Source organism: Fundulus heteroclitus, chromosome 14 (genome assembly GCF_011125445.2).
Source record: "Fundulus heteroclitus isolate FHET01 chromosome 14, MU-UCD_Fhet_4.1, whole genome shotgun sequence".
NCBI lineage: Eukaryota > Metazoa > Chordata > Actinopteri > Cyprinodontiformes > Fundulidae > Fundulus > Fundulus heteroclitus.
Window position 1 is genome coordinate 14,636,178 of NC_046374.1, and position 27,192 is coordinate 14,663,369.

General features: G+C 42.5%; 1 protein-coding gene across 3 annotated transcripts in view; it reads right to left on the reverse strand.

The window, feature by feature from the left end:
* svep1 (sushi, von Willebrand factor type A, EGF and pentraxin domain containing 1) overlaps positions 1 to 27,192 on the reverse strand; it is a 121,345-nt gene that overhangs the window by 24,240 nt on the left and 69,913 nt on the right. For all 3 annotated transcript variants that reach the window (XM_036146347.1, XM_036146346.1, XM_036146345.1), the window contains exons 8-33: positions 24,970 to 25,088; positions 24,721 to 24,850; positions 22,144 to 22,251; positions 17,523 to 17,654; positions 15,398 to 15,589; positions 13,352 to 13,473; positions 13,167 to 13,272; positions 12,880 to 13,071; positions 11,321 to 11,554; positions 11,081 to 11,242; positions 10,732 to 10,893; positions 10,297 to 10,458; positions 8,090 to 8,178; positions 7,507 to 7,603; positions 7,310 to 7,423; positions 7,110 to 7,223; positions 6,486 to 6,687; positions 6,244 to 6,401; positions 3,637 to 3,835; positions 3,364 to 3,539; positions 3,124 to 3,248; positions 2,837 to 2,966; positions 2,581 to 2,751; positions 1,344 to 1,517; positions 1,128 to 1,247; positions 183 to 359 (exon numbers count right to left, since the gene is read on the reverse strand). In XM_036146347.1, coding sequence (XP_036002240.1) covers positions 183 to 359; positions 1,128 to 1,247; positions 1,344 to 1,517; positions 2,581 to 2,751; positions 2,837 to 2,966; positions 3,124 to 3,248; positions 3,364 to 3,539; positions 3,637 to 3,835; positions 6,244 to 6,401; positions 6,486 to 6,687; positions 7,110 to 7,223; positions 7,310 to 7,423; positions 7,507 to 7,603; positions 8,090 to 8,178; positions 10,297 to 10,458; positions 10,732 to 10,893; positions 11,081 to 11,242; positions 11,321 to 11,554; positions 12,880 to 13,071; positions 13,167 to 13,272; positions 13,352 to 13,473; positions 15,398 to 15,589; positions 17,523 to 17,654; positions 22,144 to 22,251; positions 24,721 to 24,850; positions 24,970 to 25,088 — 3,867 coding nt within the window. The remainder of the gene's footprint in view (positions 1 to 182; positions 360 to 1,127; positions 1,248 to 1,343; positions 1,518 to 2,580; positions 2,752 to 2,836; positions 2,967 to 3,123; positions 3,249 to 3,363; positions 3,540 to 3,636; positions 3,836 to 6,243; positions 6,402 to 6,485; positions 6,688 to 7,109; positions 7,224 to 7,309; positions 7,424 to 7,506; positions 7,604 to 8,089; positions 8,179 to 10,296; positions 10,459 to 10,731; positions 10,894 to 11,080; positions 11,243 to 11,320; positions 11,555 to 12,879; positions 13,072 to 13,166; positions 13,273 to 13,351; positions 13,474 to 15,397; positions 15,590 to 17,522; positions 17,655 to 22,143; positions 22,252 to 24,720; positions 24,851 to 24,969; positions 25,089 to 27,192) is intronic.

Consider the following 27,192-nt stretch of genomic DNA (forward strand, 5'->3'; position numbering starts at 1 on the left):
TAGCTCCCTCTGCAGACTTAAATTGGGACTCTGGACGGGCCACTCCGTTAATATTACCTCCAGTTAGAAGATACATCTTGGTGAAATTAAATCAAATCTGGATCATTTTGGGCTTAATTTATGTTAACATATTTAAAATGAGAGAAGAAAAATGGCTAATGCTTGAAAAGCGAAGCTCTCACCTCTGCAGTAAGGCACAGGGTGGTCCCAGGTCCCTGAATCTAGGCAGTGGAGGCGCGAAGATCCAATCAGCTCATAGCCGCTATCGCAGCCAAACACCACGGCGCTGCCCATCAGGAAGCTGCTGCCGTCTCTGTGACCAAACTCCGGAGACCCAGGGCTCTGGCACTTAACCGGCTCTGAAAACACATCATCACTCTACTCATTGACAAATTACATAAGTAGGCATACAGCAACTAGGGGTGGGTATTGCCAAAGAAGTCACGATTCGATTCGAATCACGATTCACATGACACGATCCGATTCTATCATGATGCATCACGATACTTGAATTATTGCGATGTATCGCGATGCATTGTGATATTTTCACTGAACACTGTTAGAAAAATATACAGCCATTACCAGTGGCTGACTGGCTGTGTATGATCTGGATAGTGTCTTCAATTGATACATAACTGAAAGCAACTGAATTCATCTATAGATGTGTTTATTGAAATTACTTTTGGAGGTATTTCCTTGAAAACAAATATTACTGTTACTGGACACACTGACAAAAAGCGCTTAGGATTTATAAAACTTAAAATAACAAAATAAGGATAATCAGTGCCGTTTACATGGCCTCAGTGGTCCTTTAAACCAATGAAGTTGTATTCCACTTGTTTTTGGCTGATGTTCATCAACCATTCATGCAATTTTATTTTATTCATTTTTTTAAATTAATAATCGATACTTGGCGTCAAGAATCGATGCAGTAGATTGCGAAAATTAGAATCGCGATGCATCGTCATGACGATTATTTTGCACACCCCTAACAGCAACACTTTGAAAGAATTAAAAAGCTGCACTTAATTGTTAAAGTTTAATGTCACCGGAGATAATGACTCATTATCTGCTTGCAGCATAACTCATCCGCTAACATTAGACAGGAGGGCTCTGGCGTTTTGCACCTGTGCAGTTCTTGCCATCTCCGGTGTACGGCTGAATGCAGGTGCAGGTGTACGAGCCATCCGTGTTCTGGCAGCTGGCATGACTGTCGCAGTCAGACCCCAGAGCGCACTCGTCCACATCTGAACACAAACAGAGTCACATGCACATGAAGAAAGGCAGAACGCATCTCAGATTTAGCTGTTTTTCCAGACTCGTTGTCATTGGCTCTTTTATACCCAGACAGGCGGGTGCGTGTCCTCCCCATGTGCCGCTGTTGCTGCAGTGCACCTTGGCGTCTCCCAGCAGGTAAAAGCCGGCATTACACTGATAGACCACAGAGCTGCCAGCATGGAAATCTGAACCCTGGTACAAGCCGTTCTGCAGAGGGCGAGGAGGTCCACACGACACTCCTGCAGCACGAACAGAGAGAAATATACCGTGGCACAAACATTATATGCTATCTGCTTCCAGCTGGATAAATGGATCATTTTAGAGTCTTTATTTTTTTCCAAATAATAAAACTAAAGCCACATTACAGATTCCCATTTATTGCCGCCCTTATGGGAGATGTGTAACACCCTGGACAAATGACTTGTGCATTGTAATGTGGATGATTTGTTTAAAAAAAGAGCAACTCATCCAGATGGAAACAGAAAAGTATGAATCTTACATTGTATGTGACTCAAAAGGGAAGCAAAGCAAAATTAAACAAACAAAACAAAAAAAAAACAGATGACTGAAATCTGGATTGCTGTTATGTGGTTACTGCTGTGATGATCACATTATTTAGCAAGATTTACAGAATCAAAAATCGGAGAAACATTACACTCTTTTATCCTATGAATTTAAAGCAGCATGCAGTATTGTTGCTTAATTAATGCTTGGGTATGATCCACTTAGCAATAATTTCAGTATTTGACTGTCAGTATTGACAAGCCTGTCAGGTTTTCTCCAAACTTTCCTTTCAAAAGCTTTTTATTATTTTTATTATTGAAGGATTTTTCTACATGAAATGCCAAGTACAGTTTGGATCTGTGTTACACATATTTCTGAGTTCCCTTTTTTATGAATGTCATAGTTAACCTCGGTAATCCCACGGTGGAAAAGCACCCCGTTCATTTTTCATGCAGTAAAATACACATTTTATGCTGTTTCAGACTTTTCAGGAACCACGTTTGACTCATGCTACAGTGTTGTGTCCATATATAGATCTTTTTTTTCTTAGTAAAAAAAGATGGTTGTTCCAAGTAATACTGATGATTACAACAATGTAACTAAGGTTCTATGAACAAATGTAGGCAGACTGAAGCCAATAGAAAGTGCAATCAGAGGGGTAAACTAAAAAACAATGTGTTAATGCATTTTTTAGGAATATTCTTATGAGCCTCTAGTCCAGATTCATCTACCATTCGTTCTGTTCGCTCTTTCAGGTCGTATATCACCACTACAGAGACCCATTTGGTTCAGCCTTACTTTCACAGCTTGGAAGAGGGTGGCTCCACTCTCCTTTGTTTTGACACTGCAGCACTGGCTCGCCCACCAGGTAAAAGCCAGGATCACAGGACAGGTGCACCTGAGCACCAGGGCTCACCTCCACGCTCGAGGCATGCAGGTGGGGCACAGCACTGTCCAGCCTGGGGCAATCTGGAGAAGCAGAAACCCGTTGTGCCTTACGACAACGTTTGATCAACAAGGAGCTCTGCCAAACTACTCGGTGCATCTCTCTTACCAGCACAGAAAATACTGTTGAGGTTAACTTTGACTCGTCCTGCCACACCATTCAGAAAGTCAGGCCAGGCCAGGACGTTTCCTCTGTGGGTCACATGTGAAGCTGGACAGCTGCTGGCTAGAACCTTAATCTGTTTATTCACAAAAAAATAAATGAATACTGACTGAATTATACACAATTCACAGTTAGAGACATGAAATGGCATCTTTTGAACTGGAATCCATCCGTGTCACAATGTTAAAGCTGGATCAGTGGTGATAACGGAAGAGAAAAGGTTAGATGCTTACCTGTTGCGGAGTGAGAACACGATCCCAGATGTTGAGCTGACTGATGGAGCCAACGAAAGACTCGACAGGGTTGAAGCCCTCGCCTCTCTGATCTTGGTCCTGGCCTAAAACCAGAGCTCCTCCACCTGCAGAAGGAGAGCAGCACTGAGGTTAATGACTTCGCAGGGAGCGCCAGAACATCTTCCCAGAAAAACAAACTGAATCAACAGGAAAGAGTCCAGGCTGAGGATAGCACTACACCTGGGATAGTGGTGCCGACTGACAGGCTTTTCCCTCCGTCTGAGGGCTTCCCATTGATGTAGATCCTCCAGTCGCCATCCCAGCTCCTCCATGACACGCCGATGTGGTACCACTGACCCGTGTTTACAGCAGGGCAGTCAGTAATCCTCTCCTTCCCGTTCACATAAAGCACCCACCTGCAGGCAAATCAGAAGGAAAAAAAACAACAATCATTTAAAATAAAGAGAGGGGTTTACAGCGACGCCTTTTATCAGATGTCTGTGCATGTCTGACCCATTGTAGTCTATTAAAAGGAAAGCATTGTCGCTGCCCTCCACGGCGTAGGAAACAGGGGTGCCGTAGTTGGTGATGTCTGTTGACTTCATCCAGAAGGTGCAGGTGATTTCTGTCAGCGCCGGCATTACTCCGTCCATCATCACATAACTGTGGATACCGGACACCTCAAAGTCCAGGTTGAAGGCAGAGGACATCTCTGGGACACACACACACACCAGAAAATGATAAAAAAAAACATTTCTGTAAGCCACATATGTGTTATATATGGGATTCCTATACCAGAATCCCATTCACCAGCCAAAGATAAAATGCATGCTTACATTATGCTCTAAAACAAAAAAATATATAACAATTAACATTTTTACCTGTTTTATTAAACAGGTTTAAAACACGATTGTCTGATAACAAAATTAGCCTTTGGTGGCCTTCTCTAAAGGGAACCCTTTTGGATGGTGAGGTAGCGAGTGTAAAAGGAGACCATATTGTTGCTGACAGTGTATGGATCACTTTCTATTAAGAACAAAAGAGCTTTATAACAGGAATGTGTCATATTTATGTGTGGCTTGCGTATCGGCAGCAGATGAATTAGGAGGGAGTGAGCACTCTTACTGTTCCCAAAGATCTGTGCAGCGAACATGGTTGAGATTCTGTGGAGAGGACAGATCATTCCTCCCACACACACACAAAAAAAATCTTTCCCTTGGAAACATTTTTCACCCCAGGAATAAGAAACAACTGGAAACCTGGCTTCAAGAGAAGGAACAACTGAAAGCTGAGGAATGGGAACACAACGCGGTTTTAGCCATTCTGACGACAGATACCTCCAGCTAAGGCAGAGAATCAGATCATCGAGGCGACAGGTGATGTTGTCTGTAAGCCTAAAGTTTCCCAGGGAAGACAATGTGTTTTTCTGTTATTGCTCTTTATTTTCTCAGCACCAAAATGTCCACAGATTGCTTTATTAAATAAATAATTTTTTTTTTTTTTTTACAAATGTTTCTGCTGACAGAAAATGTCCTCAGAATAACATTTTAACAGTTGTATTTATGTAACTAAGTTAAACGCTCATGATTAAATCATTTTTTTATGCCTTAAAAAAAATGAGACTTTCTACCACTTCCCTTCACGGCATTCATGTTTTACACCCTAAAAGCTGGCTTGTTAATATAACCGTGTCACTGTTCTAGTGACACAGTTGTTGGAAGAAATGGAAGTGTTTGCTAGCTTGCCTACACTTCAAACTGTTTCTGTCAAAACCAAAACAGAAATGACCTTGCCCCCGCCCATCCGCACGACCTTCTACAGAAGCACCATAGAGAGCATTTTGACCAGCTGTCTCTCTGTGTGGTGTGGAGGCTGCAGTGCCTCCGACTGGAAGAACGCGAGGAGAGTGGTGAGGACAGCAGAAGGGATCATTGGGGCTCCTCTTCCCTCCATAAAAGACATTTCATCTCAGCGCTGCGTGTCCAGAGCCCGTAACATCATCGGGGACCCCTCACACCCCACCATGGACTGTTCTCCCTGCTGCCTTCTGGGAAGAGGTTCCGCAGCATCCGCTGTAGGTCCACCAGGTTCTGCAAAAGCTTTTTCCCTGCTGCCATCAGACTGTTGAACTGCTGCTGAACTGCTGCTGAACTATGACCCATAAACTCTGCACAACATTCGCTTATTTGCACATTTTGCATCATTGCATCTCCATCTAGCATTACAAATGCTGCCGAACTATTAGTTTTTAAATGCATTCTTGCACAAATGCCCTTTGCACCATCAAATTCAGTACAACTGTTTTTTTTTTTAAAATACTCACCTGTACACCGTGACTTTCTCCTGCATTTCAATTGTTTTACTTTTAAATCAGTGCTGCACCTTATACTGTATTTTAAATTTACGGTAAATTACAAGTTGTATTCTTGCACAAATGCCCTTGCACAAATCAATCCTGCACATACAAATGGTTTTAATAATACTCACCTGTACACTGTGACTTCTCCTGCATTGTCTACATTTAAATTGTTCACTTTCAAATCACTGCTGCACCTGATACTGTAAATTCAATTCTTCTGCAATTTTACAAGCTGTATGCAACGAAATTTCATTCTGTACGCATAAAGTTGTCTAAGTCTAAGTCTATTAAAAAAAATCCCACCTGTGTGAAATACAGGTTCCCCACAGGATGCTTTTAAATCCTTGGGTAGGGTGCCAGTTTGTTAGGTTTTCAAGCTCAACATTTCTCCTGACTTCTTCCTTCTCACAGGAGAAATTAACATATAAATATAAATTTTAGGAACTCACATTAAAACTGTATAATTTGTCAGTACAGCCTTTGTCCTAGGTGTCTATTAAGTTTGATGTGCCACATGCAACCTCACCAACCTTTGACCGCTATCTGCAATGAGTTTGGGTGCCCTACGCTCTATTCTTCTCTTTCACAAATTTTTTTTTTATACACACACCTCAACTTTTAAAAGAAAATAACAACCGCATTACATAAAAGAAAAAGAAAATTTGTACAATTGATCATATACGCCCTTTAAACCTTTCATGCTGTGTTTCTCTCTTCCACATTTGCCATGGCAATGTGGCATCTGTCCTATACAGTAGTACCTGTCTCACACCTGGATCCGTTGAACCCAGGGAGGCAGCGGCAGGTGTAGGACCCCAGACCATCAAAGCAGCTGGCCCCGTTCAGGCAGGGGTTGGGAGAGCACTCGTCCACGTCCACCTCACACAGCCTGCCTCGAAAGCCCGTCACACACTGACACCTGAGCAGGGTGGGGAGACAACAATTGTTTTCCTTGCTTCTGTAAGCACAGATGGAAACACGCATAAAGCCACTCTTTCTTTACCTGAAACTATCAACAGCATCGACGCACGAGCCTCCATTGAGACAAGGAGAGCTGTAACATTCATCAATGTCGATCTCGCAGCGATCCCCGGAGAACCCGACGGCGCAGCTACAGCTGAAGTCTCCCGTCAGGTCTTCACACACGCCCCCGTTCAAACAGGGGCCGGACAGGCACTCGTTGATTTCCAGCTCACAGCGAGAGCCTGTGGAGATGGGACACTTATGTTACAAATTATCACCCCTCCTTCCACCGCCCCAGAAACAATCAAAATGTGAGAGTCATCTAAATTCTGGGCTGGGATAAAATGCAATGCATTCCCACATAAAGCCAACAAAATAGGCTCCTTAGTCTCTGTCAGCAGAAAAAAAAAAAAACTTGTTCAAGGAGCGACTGACAGAAGCATCTAACTTGTGTCTCGGTGCCCCAACTTTCTAATGGACAACCTCTTATATGATCCATACCAAAAACTGCCACTGACCCACAAGATTATAGGTTCAAATGTTTATCAAACTTTCTGATGCGTACGAAACTGCTAACTGGACGGTTAAAAATAGAAAAAAATGGTTCTTTGTGAACTGAAAATAGAGTGCAGCTGGCTGCCATCGAAACATGTTGCGGACTAACCTGTGAAGCCGTCAGCGCAGCTGCAGCTGAACTTATTGACCTCGTCCACACACCGGCCTTCGTTCAGACATGGGGAGGAGACGCACTCGTTCACCTCACTCTCACACAGGGAGCCTAAGTCAGGCAAACAGAAAGTCCTTTAAAACCTTCAGAGAATCACCGACTCTGTTTTTTTAGGAACAAGTTGACATGTCCTATACCTAAGAAGCCAGGCTTGCACTGACACTGGAAGTCTCCCATCCCATCCCTGCACAGGCCTCCGTTCTGGCAGGGAGCAGAGTCACACTCGTTTATGTCCACCTCACACTTTGCACCTGAGGGGGAAACGGCAGCGGCTGACACTGACAGTGGTGACGTACGACGGCTACAGCCGATCCAGCCGATTAATGGGATTTACCTGTGAAGCCGAGCATACAGGTGCAGACGTACCCTGCTCCAACCTCCTCACACGTTCCCTTATTCTGACAGGGATTCAGGAAGCACTCGTGGAAAACCTGAAGAAACAACATTTACAATCTAACTTAAAGAATATCTCTGGTCGTAACTCTTCCTCTATTGCTATACATTTTCCAGACATGTTCTAAATATTGTCTCCCCCCACTCCCCCTCGCTGCTGTTTCTCATATTTTTCATTTGTTGTAAATAGGCTGTAGTTGTTTTTTTGCACATGCACGTTCTGTACATTTGTTAAATGGCATTGTACTACATGTTTGTGTTTTATTAGTTTTTGAACAGTGTACAGAACTTTGGTCCATAGTGTTGTTTTTAAAGTGCCCAATAAATAAAGTTGTATTGAATTTCATAGTACACCTTAAATGTTGCACGCATCATTCTAATGCACGCCATAAAAAAAACTTCTAAGACATTTCACAAAATCCCCTCAAAACTTATTAGATCATCTAAAAGATGCTTTTTTTTTCTCGACACACCAACATATTTAGTCAGATGAGAAAGCAGATTTTGAAAGTAAGGATAATCACCTGACTGCTGACTTGGTATTCCTCGCTGACCTCCACTTCTGGAGCAGGAGTTACACTTTCCTCCTTAGCGAGAAAGCTTGAGCCAAAACCTGCCGACGACACCCAGAGACCATGAGACGTAAGCAGAGAGAGAAGTCAGTAAAAAAAGCCACAAGCCCCATTACTGCACACCGGTCCCTGTTCTCAACCCTCTTTGTTATCAAGCCCGTTTCCCTCGGCACTGTCGAACTAATGCAGAAAAATTACAGAACCACCAAAAAAAAAAAAAAAAAAAAAAAAGAGCTCGTCATTAGCTACAAGGCTGGCAGACGAGCAGGAAAAAGGCTTGTGTTTTAATTCATATCTGGCAGGACGCTCTAACCACTGTTCATGCTTGCATCTAGGCATGCAGTGCGGTTTATTTTCTATTGCTTCACAGCAATAAAAACCTTATTATTACCATGTCCCCTGATCCTGCTCAGTAATCCTGTTTCCAATTGGATTGAGCTGTCAAGAGACGGATCAGGAGCCACACAAGTGGCGTTAGACATGGGAAAGGCTGACACAAAGCAGTTCCTTTACAGCAACGTTGACGTAACTTGGCCTGACCTACAGAGTTAATATAAGTCACATGTCAGCCCAACGCTGTAGAAACCCACGGAAAGTGGAGGCGACGTGACTGCATCTTCTTTACGGCGTTAAAATGCTCTGCACTTTAATTTCCTGCATAGAATGCGTCTTATTTTCCTCAAACTGAGATGTTCAAATATACTAAGATCACTATACCTTTAAACAACAGGGTGCAGCCCAGATGATGATGCCCTGGCGTTGTAAGCTTCTGACTGAGTTAAATGGAGGCATTTTAAGGCAACGCCTCACACCCTCCGCTTCCTTTTGTAACATTATGCAAGACTCAAAAGAACCCAGGCAAAATATTAGGAAGAGAGAATTGTGGACCTCCACAAGTCTGACTCGTTTCCAGACACCCGAAGGTGCCACGTTCATTGGTTCGGTTATATCCAAGGATAAACGGCATGGGAATGTCCAGTCATTGTGCTGATTGGTAAAGAGATGGGTTCTGTGTCCCAGAGGTGAACGTTTGTGGACGCAAACTCCAAAACAAAACGCAAAAGGCCTTGTGAAGACGCTGAATCGACGCGGACAAGAGACGGTCACCGACCTCTAATTCTGACGTGGGCTGAAAGGCACAATGCACCAAAGAACACAAATCTTCATTTTTGGAGACAAGTCCGGTGAGCTGAGGAAGTTTTTAGCCATAGTGACCACCTTTACGTTTGTAGGACAACGCGGGGAAGCGTATGTCAAACAACAGACAGCATTATTGTGAAATAACTTTGCTGTACGTGGGGAAAGTTGAAAAAGACTTCAGGCTGATGGTGACACTAAGCATACTGTCTAATTGGTTACACGGTGGCTTAAGGAGAACAAACCCATGTTTTGATGAGTCCATCAGAAAGCGTGACCTTAGTCAACACCGAGATAAATCATCTAGTTTCTATTTTAAAGGTATACTATGCAACCGGGGTTGATTTTCCAGCGAGGGTCCCCCCAGAGGGCGAAAGTAAAAGTGCACTGTCGTAAAGATGCTCAGCTGTTCTGGTTTCTCCGTCAAGCCAGGCGCGGTTGTTTTGAGCTTAGCAGACAGGCGAACGCAACGAAAAGTGGAAAAAACGGCAGTACAAACAATGACTAACACAGTGAAGGTATGAACATCAGGCTTCCCGCAGCGCTATCTTGGCGAGGCGGCGGCGGCCTCGCCAAACTCACGCTACCGCCTCGCCAACATTAAAAATAAATAAATAAAAAATAATAATAATAAAAAAAACTCTATATGCTTGCTTGTTTATTTGACGTTAACACGCGGTTCTTTGTTGTTGCTTTCGCGCGTGCATATAGTGAATGGCAGGGCAAAAACACATGGAGTTCTCGCCGTAAAGCAAGACCAACTCTCGCGGTCTTGCACGAGACTTCTGAACCTGTGAGTGCGGGCCGAGAGCTCTTGCAATTGCAAGTGCGGTATTTCCCCCACAGACCTCCAGGGCGGCCGAGAAAACCTTTGTTCGACCTGAAATGATTCATTTAATCATCCAAAACGGTGTGGAACACATTAATTAACTGAAAAATGTTGCATAGTATGCCTTTAAATCTCTGCATGAAATGACAAAGCTTTTATCGTTTGAAGGGAGTGTTGCACCAGGAACACCTACTGGAGCAGTGCTGTATGCTGGAAGCCCCGGTTATTGTGGTGGTTCCATAGAAGGGACAGGAGAGGCAGTACGAGCGTCCGTGATCGGGTTGGTAGTAATCTCTTGGACACGGGTAGCAGGGAACCAGACCAGTGCGAGAAAAGTGACCCGCCATGCAGGGAACTGCAAAAGAGTCATCAGTGGGAGAGGGAAGAAAGCGTAAACAAGGATTATAGAAAAAAAAAAAACCCACAAAGGTCTGAGATCATCCCAGATCAGTGAGGAGAGACCACATTGAAGCCTAATGTGAAGATTTTTAAAGCTTATGTAATTTATCAAGATAGCATCCATCCACGATTTAAAGCAAAAGTCTTTTTCACACAAAAGTAAGTCAAACTCCAAAGACTTGGAGATGACAGAGCTACAAAGTGTGCTCGCACGGTCAGACGGCTTCACCTCCACACTCCGTCTCATCCACCGCTCCTCTGGTGACTGTGGAAGTTCCACCGGGACAGACTAAACATTTCCTGGCGCCGTAACCGGGCTGGAAGTGACCCAGCGGGCAGGACTCGCAGATCTCCAGCCCGTTCATGGAGTGACTGCCAGGTTTGCACTGCCCTGCAGACACACGCGTATCGCACCATCAACAAAACACCAGAAGCTTTACTTTAAAAAACAAAACAACAACGATATTCACATGTGAGCAGGAGCACGGAACAAATCCTTTTGGTCCTAAATGATGCCAATAAATAATGATGAAAAACATGCAGAGCCTTAGTTGCGTTGACATGTCTAGGAAGCCGACCTTTGCATTCAGCGCTGCTGCGGGAGTGCAGATAGGCTGTAGATGTTCCTCCAGGGCAGGACTTGCACTCCAGCTGACCTTCCTGGTCCTGGTAGGACCCCAGCCAGCAGCTCTCACACTCGTTATGCTCCAGTGAAAAATATGTGCCAACTGGACATTGGACTGCAAAACAAAAGCTCACACTTAGTGACTGTACAGCATTACTAGGCAACGTTTAAATATTCTGTTAATCACCCTTACCACACATTCTGCCCTTGAGCACGGAGCCTGGCCGGCAGAACAATGAGGCCTTTTTGCTCTCCAGCGATCTGGGGTCAGCGACGATCATCTCTGAGGACACGTGGTAACTGGACAGCGGCTGTTTGGCCAGCGTCCGTTTCAGCCGATTGGTGAGCTGCTCGAGGGTCCGCAGGAGCCTCTTCTGATTGGCCACCTCCACTGAGTCGTTCCTCGACAGGGGCAAAGGGATGCTTGCTGGGAGAACGGCCAAACGTCAATGCATCGGGCATACAGAGACAACCGAAACAGATTCTACTTCAAGTCCACTTTTAAATACCGACGTTTGCTTTGCCGGCATAACTTACATTCCCAAATTGCTTTGAAATATTATTTTATATTAAAATGAAGATCATCTAGGTTTTAGTTTCACTTTACAAAGGATTGAGAGCAGCCTATTGTCTCCAGGATGGTTTCAACATCACTGGATTGCAGCAAATCTCCGGATAACTACGGGAGGTTTCTGCTTCTGCACCATCGGTTTCAGCCTTCAGGCGGATGGGGGAATACCAACACTATATTTAGCAGCTTATATGCAGCATGAGCGACCTCTGTGAGCATATCACAGCAAGTTCAGTCAAAAGGAAATTATGAACACAAGACCCCAAATCAGCAATTTTTCATTCAAAACATTTTGCATAGTGGAACTGTTGGGTAAGGCAAGGCAAGGCAAGGCAAGGCAAGGCGAATTTATTTATATAGCGCAATTCAGTACAGAGACAATACAAAGTGCTTTACATGATTAACATATAGGAATAAAAGCAGGGTAAGTGCTCACAGTTTTCCTCCTCCTTTATCCAGCTTAATACAACGCCAGGGATTCTCTTTGACTGCTCAACAAATACATTTTGCTTTTAAATTGTGACTTTTAAACTCACGGTGGAGCTTGGTCTCCCCAACCAGTCTGTTTGCATAACTTGGAGGTGGGTGCATTTCTCCCAAGCTGTGAGCCCTATTCCATGGGAAGCACTGGGTAGACTAGTCTCTTGCCTGAAATGTGCTGCATTTATTTCTGTTTTGAACTTTGGGCATACATTAATTATTTTTTTTTTTATTTCTAAAACAGTAATCAGCATGGATTGTTCATTTTAGGTTTGTGGTGAGATCCTTTTGCTGCCCAGGGGGACTGGGTGCAAACAAACTGCAGCGTGCCATTAGCTCCTTTGTTGTCTCTGATGACATGTAATAGAGAAAAACCACCATTCCCTCTACCAGGCTTCTTGTTGTAACACCCAGGGCTCAGATAAGGTCAGGATACTGAGTCATGAGATTTTTACATACTCTTAATAGTCGGAGAACTCACAGGCTCCATGATGCCTGGAGAGGAGTGCAGAGCACTCTTCATGTACCCCAGCAGACCCGTACAAAACCCTGCAAAGACCGTCTCCGTCGTGTTGGATATCTCTGTCACGATGCTGTCTACTCTGTGTGAAGGGGGCCTTACTCTTCGGCTCGCTAATCTATTTGAGATCTAACTCAACATTAGAACTTACAGTTCACCCAAACAGAGGATATCGCTCTACCTGTGATGTTGAAATAAATTTGGATCTTGTGGTCTCTGGTTGGACCTCTGATCTTTCTGTGCCTCTTGGTGCGCTGGTGGGGCCTCATGCTGGCGTCTTGCTGCCGGCTTGGGAGCTGCCGGGTGCCTGTGGCAAAGCCTGACTCAAAGTAGGCGTAGTCCTGGGCACCCTGAGAGCCCCAGCCTCCTGGTGCTGTGTGGGAGGCAAAACAACAACAATTAGCTGTAAATGCTTCACAGGTTAAATGTTCTGTTACTAGTATGAACATGTATTAGATAGACTCCTACCAATAGAAAACCCATTTTCATAGTCATAGTTGTACTCTAGACAGTGACCCTGGGACATGACCTCCAGTTTGCAGGTGATTTCATCGCTGCTACAAATATTGGGAAGCTATAGAGAACAGGGAAAACATAGTTAACCATGCTGTGTGTGTGTGTGCTTCAGAGAGTTTGTGTGTATTTCTGCTCACCATGCTTCCCAGTTTGGCATTAAAATCACCAGCAAACGACTTGATGAGGTCCGCATCGTCGCACCGAGCTGCTTTGAACAGCATCTCAAAGGGCTTAAACCCGTTGTTTGCTATCCGGTTCACTGGAACAGAAAAAAAAAACGGGCAACATTTATTTTGCTTTATAAGTGCAATTTGAATATAGACCATTCTGAAACCAGAAAATGATACTCCAGAATGATCAAACATATCCAGTGGCGTCTCTGACATGATCAGTGAAGTGGGGCACGAAAACTCAACACCTATTAGCAACAACTACTTTTTGTGATGCATCCAACCTGACTTTAATCATATTTAAATTAAACAGATAAGTTAGCATAAACCAACACACTAGAAATGCCATTTTAAATAAGTTAAATGTAATTTAAATTTATACCTAACAATACAAATAAAGGCTCACTAATATTCATTTATTAGACAGAAAAGATTCACATCGATCCTTCAATGAGCCAACAAAGACAACTGACGCTAAATGGTCGCACATTATCCGGCAGAACGTAAACTTAACGTGTGCATTTCCAGCATTGTGATTGGACGATCTGAGCTTGGGGCCGTAGGATCTGTGCCCCACAGCTGTATTCTAAGAGTGTGTTAAACATAGACATAATATAAGAGTAGACGCGTCGTTGAGCGGGTTCTGCCTATGGTGCGATGCGTCAGAGCGTCCGCCATCTTAAATGTGGCAAATCTGCAGTTACTCAGTCACTTAAACAGTATCAAAGGGACTTTAATCTCTGAATATACTTTGTATTCGCTAGGGGGCGTTATTATTATTATTTTTTTTTTTCCCAGTGTCCTGTCTAGCAATATGGCAATAGGAATTGATGTCTCAATGCCAGATAGAGCTCGACAGATTTTGCTTTTACAAGTGGAGCAAACGGCTTTCGCCATAGTGCTCCACTTGATTTATGCTTGTAAATAGCTTTATTATGATTCCTGCAAGGAGAATTTCAAATTATATGGACATGACAATGGGAGAGTAAAGGAAGAACAAAAAATGAAAGAAAAGAAAAAAAAGAGTAGAGGTGAAAGAAAGAGGAGATAAAAGGGAGAGAATGATAAAACCTTCTTTGTCTGCTCCATCACCTGGAAAGAGACACAAAAAGAACAGCACAACCAACAGACATAAAGCAACAGATACACTCGAATAACACCTAGATGCCATTGCTAAATCATATATATTATTATGTAAGCTGACATGTGTAATGTGATATTTGAAAAAAGAAAGTGAAAGAACATAAATAAATAAATTACAAGATTACTGTATATAAGTGAACACTTAATACCTGGGACCCAGCACCTGTGGGAGATGTGAAAGTGCACTAGTTTAGGTGAAGATTATCCAGAAATAGCTTGATAGTGATTGTGGAGAACCGAAGACCCTAGGGGGCGTTATTACAGCGCAACCATTACAGTTCACAGCGAAGGAGAGCGAGTGAGACGAATTTGTGGAACGGCCGACAGGATTTTAGAAGCTCCTTTGACCCTAAAATCAGATGTTTGGGCACATTTTTGGTTTCTGTGACACGTTAAATGCATTGAAGCAAATGCACTTTATTTTCCTGTTAATATGTCTGTGATCAATAAATAGAACATAAACATAATATTTGGCTGATTTTGGTGATTGAATCACTGAGCATTAATTCAAAGTAATAAATATTGATGTTGGAATCAAATCAAGCTGAGCTATGTATCGAGAATCGTATCGTATCGTGAGCTGTGTATCGAGAATCGTATCGAATCGGCTCATCCTAGATGATACCCAGCCCTAATAGACACAAATGATTTTAACAGAATTTTATTGGTAAGGGAATTGGTCTTTGTTACTATATTACTCTATAAAGAACGATCATGTCTCGCTGATTATTGTGAACACAGAGCTCCACAGCGACATCTGGTGGTACCAGGCCCCACTGGCTCCAAATGCAGAGACGCCACAGAACATATCTTAGCATAGAAACCTGCAGTCGTTCAATGTAAAGACAGCTTAACAAGTGCTGCACTCACATGAGCAGTCCGGTCTGTCCGAAGAGTACGCCGGCTCCCAAACACCATTGTAGGCACAGAAGTAGCTGTGCACTGCGTCTTGAGCAAAGCTGTAGCCCTCTTTACACAGCAGAGTACAATTAACTCCTTCCTCTTCTTCCGAGCAGATGAACTCTCCATTCACTGGGACATACGGCTGGTCACAAGTAGTTCCTGGGGCGCGACAAAGCACAACGCTTAGCATTCATCTCCAGCATAAAATATATCCATACCACATCACGCAGGTATATGAAACATATTATAATTCATCTCAATACATTTGAATGTAAAAAAGATAATTTCTTTCAGTTATTCCATTTAAAAAGTGAAACTCGGTCAAAATATAGATTCATTACATACAGAGTGTGTCTAACTTTTATCTCTGTTCATTTTGATGATTAATGCTTACATTGTATCAAATTCTCTAAATTCAGTTTCTTAGAAAAAGAAAATGCAGGTGCCGAAACACTCCGGCTGATTTAACACACATGTTCTGGTCATGCCCAGCCCTGGGAACCTACTGGTCTACCATCTTTAAAACGTTGTCAGAAGCATTGAATACTAATCTTCGTTATGGCCATATTTGGTGCCACAGATATACAACGCTAAGGGAAGGCCATAGAAACATAACTGCTTTCACGAAGCTGCTTGCACATAGAAGAATTTTACTGCATTGGAAATCAAAAAAATCCACCCAAAGTGTCTTTGTGGTTTAGTGACCTGACACACTTCATACGATTAGAGAAAATAAAATATACTCTAAGGGGGTCCAGGGACACATTTTTCTCTGTCTGGGGTCCGATATTGACACCTTTAGGTAAACTTAAAACTGTGCCCACTTAGTGATCTTCTGGCAGTCATCTTTTGTTTGTATCTGTGATTGTGATTGAACCCGTGTGTCTGGTTTAGTGCACAGCCTCAGTGCTGGAGAGCCGAGGTAAATGCTCTTTTTGTTATGCACGCTCATATGTGTGTATATATTTGGATGTATCTATGTGTGTAAAACAAACCTGTTCTTCACTGTTCTTGTTTATTTTTGCATTATTCAGTTACCAACTCCTACTGGATTGGTGTCCAACATGTTCTTGGGTTGGGGGGATAAAATATAAATATGAGAATTGTGCCTCTTGTAATTCAAATACTATATATCACTGATGCTTAATAAAAAAAAGTCAATTTAGCATTTCAGAGTGTGCTTAAAGTCAGGTGTTTCCACAGTCAGTGATGGTTTAGGGTGCCATGTCATATGCTGATGTTGGTCCGCTGTTTTTTGGTTTATTCAGAGTCAGTGCAGCCATCTACCAGGAAATGTTGGAGCACTTCCTGCTTCCTTCTTCTTTTGGGAGAGGCTGATTTTATTTTCCAGCAGGACCACACATCTGCCCACAAAGGTATTGGTACAAATGCACCGATACCTGCTTTAATGATGATGGTATCCCTGTGCCGGGTTGGACAGCGAACTCACAAAGACTCTATGAAGTATGAACAAATGGTCAAGAGGAGAGACCACCAGACCCAACAATGCAGACAAGGTGAAGGCCACTATTAAAGGAACCTAGAGTTCCTTAACACCCCAGCAGAACCACAGGCTGATCACCTTCATGCTACACTGCATTGCTGCAGTAATTCATACGAAAGGAGCCAGACCGACTATTGAGTGCATTCACTGTATAGGACATACTTGTCAACAGGCATACATTTCTGAAATAAATATATTTTTATGGGTTATGATCATTTTATTTTTTTAGCCCTAAGCAATGATCATTTAAAATTAAATCTTCAAACATAACAGCATATGTAATGAATTGTAATTTAAATTCATGTATATTCTAATTTACTGATATATACTTATTTATTTTCAACAGGTAGGCCTGGAAAACAGGAACACTATTCAAATTTACTCTTATTTGGCTTGTTGAGTGTTTTAATGTCAGACGTGTGATAATCATCGATCACCTAAAAATAAAATTAACATGGTGGGTCTAAGGTGCAAAATATGGGAGCAATTACTATGTTTGATACTTTTATTAAAAACGGATTTCAATCAAAATAAATAAATAAATAAATGTAATAATTGCCATTGAACCCCCCGATTTTTCGGCCCCACCTTGCACAGTTATGGTGAGGTTGCAGACGCGGCTGTTTCCCGCTGCATCAGTGGCAGTGTACTGGACCAGACTTTCTCCTACTGGGAACAGGAAGCCCGGTTTATGGCTACTGGTCACAGTAAGGCGACCACCTGTGGAGAAAAAAAAAAAAAGAGGTGTTGAGCAAAGAAATTAACCAAATCACAATGATGTTATGTTGTTCATCATTCTCGTGTACAGAATAGCAGTACAATAAAAGAAAGGACTAGTAAAAGTGAATACATTTGTTTCCTTTTTTCATTTAGGTTATATAATGACAATAAAGACTCCTGGTTCTTGATTCATTTTATACGAGACATCACCGTTATTAGAACACATCTAAATAAAAACCTCAAATCATCACAAGTGTTCAAACTACACAACCAGAAGCTGCGTTCGTTCTGCATAAACGGTGCTTCTTCACAGATCCTCCAGAGGGCAGTCTTGGGATTAGTTTTTTTTTTTTAGGAAAAAGTAAGGCACTCTTTCAGGTAGAGGATGGATTTTTAAGCAATTATGTTATTTCAGTTGGAAGGTATTTAAGAATATAAATGCATCAAAATGGTTAGAAACCGAGAGCTGGAGCAGAAAAGCTGCGAGGAGAGGTGTGTGCTGGCGTGTGACGCTTCCAAACTTGTCTGCAGGCTCAAAAATGGGCTTTGGAAAAAAAGAAAAAAAGAAAAAAAAGAACAATGAGCACATCTGTAAGCGTGAGAGACACAGAGCGCATTGAAATGCAGGGAAAAGTGAGTGATTTGCCTTTCTTTTGACTCAAGTCCACCTCCTCCATTAACGGCGGCAAATATCGCTCCAGAAAGTCTGACACACGTCTGGAGTCTCCCTTTATATTTAGCTTCAACCCGCGCGTTTGTACGTGCGCTCCTAACGAGTCATGACTATAAATAGAGCTGGCATCAGGGCGTGGGCCTGGAAAAACAAAACACTGACGTCGAAGCCCCGCTGGGCTGACGTGGTGTGGACCCGGAGCAGCCGCAGCAGTCTGTCATTAGTGTGCAAGTGTGGGCGCGTGTGGTATGGAGGCCATTTGATTGGGGTGCACCTCCGCAGACAGGTGGGAAGGGAAATCGTTTTAACTGGGGCGTAGAGCTTATCTGCTTAGCTGCGTTCCTCTCCTAGATGAGGCAACTAAAGGAGCGACACTTTTGCTTTTCTCTCACATAGAAAGTACTCCTGGATCAGTGCTTATGTGCTTTTTTTGTGTCTCTGCTCTGTCTTCTCTCAACCCCAGTCGGTCGTGCCGGATACCCGTTCACACCGAATCTGGTTCTGCTGGAGGTTTCTTCCTGTTAAACGGGAGTTTTCCTCCCCACTGTCGCTACATGCATGCATGATGGATTGCTGCAAAGTCAGTGCAGACACAATGCAGATGAGTGTCCACTGTGGCTTCACGCTTACTGATGCTCATTGATGTTGATGCAATCTGCTTGGTTTCCTTAGATAGAAAACCTTTAAACCAATTTGTCTGGAGGATTCGCTAGAATGGATTTTCTAAAAAGCCTTGAGAAGACCCGTGTTGTGAATTGGTGCTTTGTGAATGATCTGAATCGAATCAGTTGGACTTGTTTGTGTGTGCGATGTTAGGTTTGGGGTCCAAGCCAGGCTGTGTCCATTAACTCATACCAGAACCTAATGCATGCGAACATTTCAGCGTTAATCAATGTAAACAGAGCTTCAGAGGGAATTCATGCTGCTTTGGAACAGCCAGAGTGCAAAGAGAACGTGTCCAATATTTAGTCTGTTGGGTGGGCCGGCCTTCAAGCACTCCTCTGCTGGAATATTAGTCTGAACGGATTGTTTATTATCATCATAACAATTGCAGGTGTCCAACACAGCACTCAGGCTTTTAGGGGAACATCTGGCTAATTTAGTTGGATGTGCGTCGGATGAAACAGTGTTTTTGGTCATTCTCATTTAGCTCTTACAAAACACACCAACAAAATGAAAGTACCAAGATCTCTACCTTTAGCAACATATTGGATATACATTGAGATATCCCGAGATGTCTACATTAATAATATCCTGTCCAAACATCAGGACCTGTCTGCATCTAATTTACCCCGGCCCTTGGTTGGTTGCATCACTCTCCCATCATCACTTCTGATAACTCTGCCGGCACGGACAGCCGGCAGCATACACATAAAAAAGGAGCCTCTGGATTGACAACATTGTTCAGTACAAGTTATAACATTAGTACAATCGTCATATTGGGATATAGCACTGGTGATCCCTGAAACAACAAATTATTTATACTCCTGCAGAACTGAAGTTGGACCCAAAATTGCTTCACTGTAGATTGAAAAACGGGCTTTATTTGAATTAGTAAATGGTTGGTTTGTTAGTATAAATCAAACAGGTTAAGGGAGGATAACATAATCTATGGCCGTGGTGCTGTCCTGCATGTTTTAGATTTTGTTAACCACACATGAAACAAATGAAATGGTTACCCAAGCGAGCCACGTCTAAAGCTTGCAGGATCATAAAGAGTGGAGTTGGTTGGTCATTATCTATAGTATTACATAGAAAAATGCAATAAATACTATATCATTAAAAGGTCTTTAAAATATGTGGTGTGTAGTACTAACATGAACAGTAAATCAACAGGTCAGAATTACTTCAGAGATAACAAACAGGCATTAGGCATTAGTCAAAATAAGTCCTGGAAATACAAATAGTTACTGTAGGATTAAAATTCTTCCCATACAGGACCTTATGAAAAACCCCCAGACTCACAATCGCTCTGTGTTTTCGCTCAAAGGTACGTGATCCCGATCACATTACATGTAAATCAAGCTTGTTTCCCAAATACTGTCAGAAATATTTCCTTGGGCTCCTGGAACAAAGGTTACATTTTTCAAACCTTTATAAGGATGACTTTTCTTTAGCATCCTGCTGCCTATAAGCTTCAGTTTTACTAGTTAACCTCTTTTCAAAGCTCTCTTTGTGTTCCCAACATTAATCATCTCGCAGTCGTTTGGGAAAAACCTATCCCGTGAGGATTTCCATGGCTGCATTTCCATTGTCTCAGGATGGGTTCACTTGAGTGCAGCTACAGGATCATTGGGTAAAGTTTGAACTCAGAGACCAGACGCAGAAACATTTGTGAATAAAGCAGTATGCACAAGGGAGGTGCGACATCATGTTCAGCAGAAATATAAAACAATGCACGTACGAGCAAATACAGAAGTTTATAACGCAAGTTTTTAGACGTGCCAAAAAGAAAACAACGAAGCAAAAGTAGTTTGGCAGGAAAAGGAAGAACAACAGATTTTATTTGCTACTATGAGGTTTGAACCTACACAGAAATGAAAGCCAATGAATGGGAAAATGTTTAACAGGCTTGACTTAACACAATGAACACATTTTCTATGGAATCCATCTGCAGTGATTTATAAACTACACACTTACATAGAAAAGCAATAATAAAGTAGAATAAAAAGGACTTAGGCTCTGTTACACCTTTTGTTTAAGTTTTTGAGTTCCTTAACGTCTTATTTCCACTTGAACACATCAGGCTTGTCTGGTCTCATGAAACATGTGCACACATGGTTTGAACTACAGTCATGGGGGAAAAGGAACATTTTCATGACCGTCACTACAGTCATGGAAAAAAAAACAAGTCCACCTTGAACGGTTCAGAGGCAAAGTGGCCGCCAGATTCCCCCAATGAACTGCAAAGCAAAACCTGATCATCAGCAACTGCAACCACCTCTGTAAAGCAGTAGCTTTAGGCAGTTTGCTGGTCTGGAGAATCAAACAGGGGTTTGATAAAAGATGGCCAGGGCAGAAAGACATAAGCAAAGACATTAGAGAACCGATTCTTGCTGCCAGCGGTGTATAAAGTGATATAGGGTTATTTTCAAACAATTTCAAGGAGATTCTTGGCCAAAGAGGACGATATTTTCAAATTAAAACCGTTTTGAACAGCTGCTTGTCCTCCGAGGAGTAGAGAAGCCAGAAAATCTTTTTTCCAAGAAAGTGGCATCTGATTAAACAAGAAAACGTCTGGAACAATGTCACCGATGAGACCAAAGTGGTAATGTTTAGAAATCCGGATAGAAACAGTGAAGGATGGTGGAGGAGGGGTGGTTTTTAATTTGGCATAATGACAAATATACACATCGATAACAAATGCAATAAAACTGGTTTGTAATCCAGTTTAAATGACGTGAGAAGATAATAGAATACAAAGAGAGTAAATCGCAGGGTGTTCCCATAATGATACAAATGAATGTGTGAAGAATGGATGGAATGAGGACATATTCTCACCAAATAACATTTTTCTATTGCAATAACACCTGTGCCAGTCCACTGCCTCCATCTGTTTTAACATTAATCGCATTAGCAGGCCCTAGAACCACTTCATCAACTTCCTCACTACTGTTCTCCCTGCATCTTTCTCTTAAACACAGACAATAACGTCCACCGGCTCCGTGCTTTATTCACAGACACGCAGCCTCCTCCTGATTCAAAGTTTCCCCGCCGCCACTCATTGGAAAAGATCCAGTTGAACCATAATCAGCGGGGACGGGGGAGCAGAGCAGAGCAGAGCAGAGCAAACACAGAGCAGCAGAGCAGACATACCTGAGTTATCTGAAAACTGTGGCACTTCCCAGACGACGGCCGTCTCTGTGTTTGTGGCCTGGACCGTTGGGGGCGACCTACACCTGTCGATGAAGGGCGGCTCGGTATCTGCAAACACGGAGAGAAAACACTTCATCGGGAACAGATTTAGACAATATTGGGATAGGAACAGAGCGATAACAGAGTGCTGCGCTGTGATCCGACTTTTAAAGTCAGAGGGCACAAGCCGGACACATGTCTCTAATAAAAACCCACTCCGTTCCACAGCCATAACAACACATGGAAATGTTCACGGCTACCATGCTTGAGGTTTCACCCCCCCTCCCCTCCCCTCCCTGACTGCAGTGATTACTGAGCGGCTGACATGAGACGCCCTCATTTTTCATTCTCTGCAGAAACAATATCTGGCACCTGTTAAGCCAGATAAACTCCCTTACTGGAGAACATCTCAATGAAATCCCTTCCTTCTGACCTTGAAATACAGAGGAGCTCTACAGAAAAGAGGGAGTTTAAAAAAAAAAACAAGTTTGTCTGCAATGAGTTAAACAGGTTCTCGTGTGTATGAGAGGCCGATCGATGTTTTTACAGGGAAATTGTTAGCATGTTTTAGAGCCACAAATCGCTAATTTCTAAACGTATGAAACATTAAATAAAAATCACAGTTGTATTATTATTTTATAAACTAAATAAGTAAAGACACAAAGAGCTTTGGGTTCACCCTCCTCTAAAATAAAACACAGTTCATCCCCCGGCCATGACCGATAGCTCGGGCAATGCGCACCATCAAGGCCGCTCTGCGTGTTGTTTGTGTTGTGAGGAAGGATTGGCATGAAATACCATCCAACGACTGCTTTGTTGAATGAAATCAATAACTGATTTCTTCCAGGGCTCCTCCTGATCAACACCAGGAGCACCATTCGCTTAAACTTCATCCATCGGAGACGCAAAGCTGCACCGTGCTTTCTACTTTGATGCGACTTCCTTATTTAGGTCGAGGTAAGGAAGTTGAGGAGCGCCGTCTAGGGATTTTAAATAGTAATTTAAGGCTGCAGTAAAAAAATAAAATAAAAAATGGGACAAGTAGCGTCCCAAGCAGGGAAAAAAATGGGACATCCCAAAAGTGAGACTTTCAGCTGCTTCCATCCACTGGTTCTTTGTTTTCCACAGCCACTGCGTATCCCGCTGATCTGAAGTCTTTTAGTGACTGCGCTGTTGCAAGAAAAAGGGAGGGCTGCTGGGTGCTTGTTTGGGTTACACTGACAATGCTAGACAGAGCAGGAGCAGAAATTACAGCATGTGCCTAACTCATGCCAGAATATTGAAATTACAGTTTTTGTCACAAGCAGTAAATTACCACTGTGCTGAATTACAGACAGATTGGGTTCACCACAGAGTCTGGGTAAAGCGCTGCTTTGTCGAGCCACCAAACTACTGCTGTCAGACAACATCCTCCTAATTTGGAAAAATCCCTTTATAAAACTTTGAGTTATGCAGCTAAGGACAACATTAAGCATACTTTAAACAAGTATAGATTTAAAGTGATCATCTAATTTGATAGTTTTTTCTGACTGAAGGTAAAATTAACATTTTGAAGTGATCCAGTCAGATTCCTGACTTAAATTTGATAGAGAATCTGTAAAAAGAGCTAAAAATTAGAGTGACGGCAAGGAGGTCTGACTACTGCAAAGACTGAGCTTATTGCAAAAGATGGAGAATCATGTGCATTATTTTATTATCTTTTGGGGGGATGCATTGTATAATTTCTAACCAAGAATGTAACTCTTTCAGGGGTATAAATCATTTTAAGCTTAGCTGTAAATCTACATTTTTAAAGAAGCCTTTTAGAAACTTTATTATGACATTATTAGAGTTATTCAGTTAATGGTGATTGTAAAATGCTGTTTTTAATTTCAGTACTATCCTGAAGGTTGTTTTGAGCCCTCTGCTCTGTAGCACTTTGAGATTTCATTGAAATGTGCATTATAAATAAAATGTATTATTATCATTGTTATTATCATAATGATGATGATTATTATTATTATTACATTATACCTGGAAACTTTGCCATCATCAGGTTATTACTTAGAGGCCAGTGATTTATGAATTAATGTCTGAGTATCAAAGATGCTGAACAAAGCTTGACAGGAAAAGTTGCAAACATTCTGATTTTAACCCTTAAATATAGAGAACATTATGCAATCTAATCATGGCTAAACTAAAAGGACACTTTCCTGCATCGTTACTGTGTGTTGGTATAACATTTCCTTGTTCTGGTATGTAAATGAAATCTAAAATTTTACAAGCAGGATTTTCAGCATCCAGATCAGGGCAAAAAACTATTTTCTCACCATTTTCTGTCGTTTACTCTGCAGGTTAACAGAGTCGGCGTATCTTTAAAAGCGCTTTGGTTGCGGCCTCATTTATTTTACTCCATTAAACTCTTGCCGCTGAAACCATGCGGGCGACTTACGCTCTAAGCTTTCCCATCCTCGTGCTTAAAACGCGTCAGTGGAGTTACGCCAGAGGCCACACAGTATCCCCCTGTTTGCTCTGATGCAGTTTTTAGGATGAGCTCACCGATCACAGTGACCGTAAAGGAGCAGTTGGCCTGGTTCCCGGAGCGGTCCGTTGCAATGTAGGTGATCGTTTCCTTCCCAATGGGCAGCAGCTGAGGGGGGTTGTAGACCGGCTTCACCTGCACCACCACCTGCGGAAGGAAGCGACAGTAAAACGTCAGGGAGAGAAACGGGGTGGAGGAAAACCTTTAACGCCTGCTCTTGCTTGTGTGAACGATAGGAATCTGTTGCTATGCTTTAAGTCTTTAACCTCTTCGTCAGAGTTGTCGGCGGCTGCCGGGACGTTCCAGCTGACGTTAGCGGTGCCGCGCCGTTCGCTCGTCTCGGCGACGATATCCGCAGGACACCGGAGCCGTGGCGCCTCCGTATCTGAAGAGACACGGAAACGATGAAAGGATTAAGAGCCAGATAAGATACTCCAGCAGATTAAATCCAGCTTTACGTTAAAGCCAAATGTTACATGAGTTTTTATCCAGTCAGTGAGCTCTCACAGGGACCTAGCTCTGCTCTCTATCATCACAGAGGGAGTAGCTGCATGAAGTCATCTGACCCCTTATCTCTTTAATCCCTACACATCATACACTTATTATTGATCATCGTCCAATAAAAGATAAGGAGGAGCACCACCGTTTCCAACGAGACCTCCAGTCCAAATACAAAGCAGTGCCTTAAATCTTCCAGGGTTTAAAAATTCACAGTAATAATCCCCGCGGACCAATGAATCAGTGGCTCTGGCCCCGGCGAGGGATATTAAATATCCATCCATGCATATCAAAAGCATTACATCGCTGATGAAGAACAGAGATGAATGGATTTCTGCTACAAGATCTCTTAAAGATATCTGGTCAAAAATACATACCCTAAAAGACTTTAAGAAAGGTTTAATACGGTTGTGCTTTTGGATCTGGGTGATACGGCAGAAAGCGCCGGATCGGTCAAAGAGGGCTGCGTGCATGTGAACAAAAACAAGTCGTCTCCCAGGTGAGCCCTGACTTGGTTTTTAGGTGATTATTTGTGTGCTCAGGGGTCGCAGAAAGTCCAGAGGACAGTCTGGACTTTAGTTAAAAGGGTTCAAAATGGACATCATAGCTTTATATATATAAAAAAAAGGGTGTGACACAAAACGCAGCCTTAGGGACATGCAAAGTCATCTGTGAGTCTTGATTTAGGTATAGATGTAGTTGTAGTGGGAAGAATGCGAGGAAGCACACTGCAAAAACAGATCTAAAAATAAGTAAAATGTTCTCAAAGTTAGTGTATTTGTCCTTGATTTGAGCAGGTAAATAAGATTATTTGCCAATGGAATGAGTATTTTTACCCCTAAAATAAGATAATTAGACATCAAGCACTTGAAATAGGATGATGGAGATGAGTTGTTCCTATTTTAAGTGCAAAAATCTTGTTCCATTGGCAAATCATCTTATTTACCTGCTCAAATCAAGGACAATTACACTAACTTTAAGAACATTTTACTTATTTTTAGACCCGTTTTTGCATATAAGCTCCTGGTCCTGTTGGGAGCCACTATAAGGATATAACCATTTCTTCATTTAGCCTATACTACAAGCAATGAGAAACAAGGCCAGTTCAACTCAGTTCAAGCCTCCAGTAAGCAGTTAGGCTTCAAAGAGTTCAATCTCCCATCTGAAAGTGGTCATGCCTCTCGCGTTGTGTAAGAGAACTGTTCTCATCTGGACCTGATGATCCATTCACTTTTGGCTTTTATCTCTGCCCGACTCCAACACACTTCCATCCCGTCTGTTTATTTATCTTGACAACAAGGGAAGTATCTTTTAGATGTCCTCGGTAGGATGGAAAAAATGCATAAAAAGGCCAGAAAAGTTCCTAGAAATGCTTGCTTTCTGCAGCTCTTCATGATAAGCTCTAATCTGCAGCCTGCTCATTATTCTTTTTAAAAGAATTGGTTTTATGTACAATGTTTTGCACCGCTGCCAACTTGAGGCTCAGAGGATACAAAACAATAATAAAAAAAAAATCCTGATAAACCTTTCCAAAACACCTTGGAATGACTCATCCATGCCTTTCACTTCTCCGTCAGCGTTACCTTAACATTTGTTTTCCTCTTTATGGCCCCTCTTTTTCTCCTCAACAACAGCTGTTCCTCCATTAGCCGAGCGATGGAAGTAGGCTGAGGACATTTTGGGTGGAAATAGGAAAAGTTGTTCTGCACCACCTGTTTCACCTGCAAGGCATCTGGAGCGCTACGGCGCATTATAATAAGCTCCAGAGACCAGTTTGGAGCAGAAAAGGAGAGACATGACAGCTTGGACGTGGTGTGGTTTCAGTTAAAGACATGCAGGCTCGCTTAAAAACGGAGCTAGCATAATTCACAAAGCAGAGCGAAACGCGGAAAACCAGAATGGAAAATGAAAACGCTCTCCAAGTCCCCGTTGTTTATGTTTTACTGCTTCTACTTTGTCAGCCTTTTCTGTTTATTTCCTTTTCAAAAGTT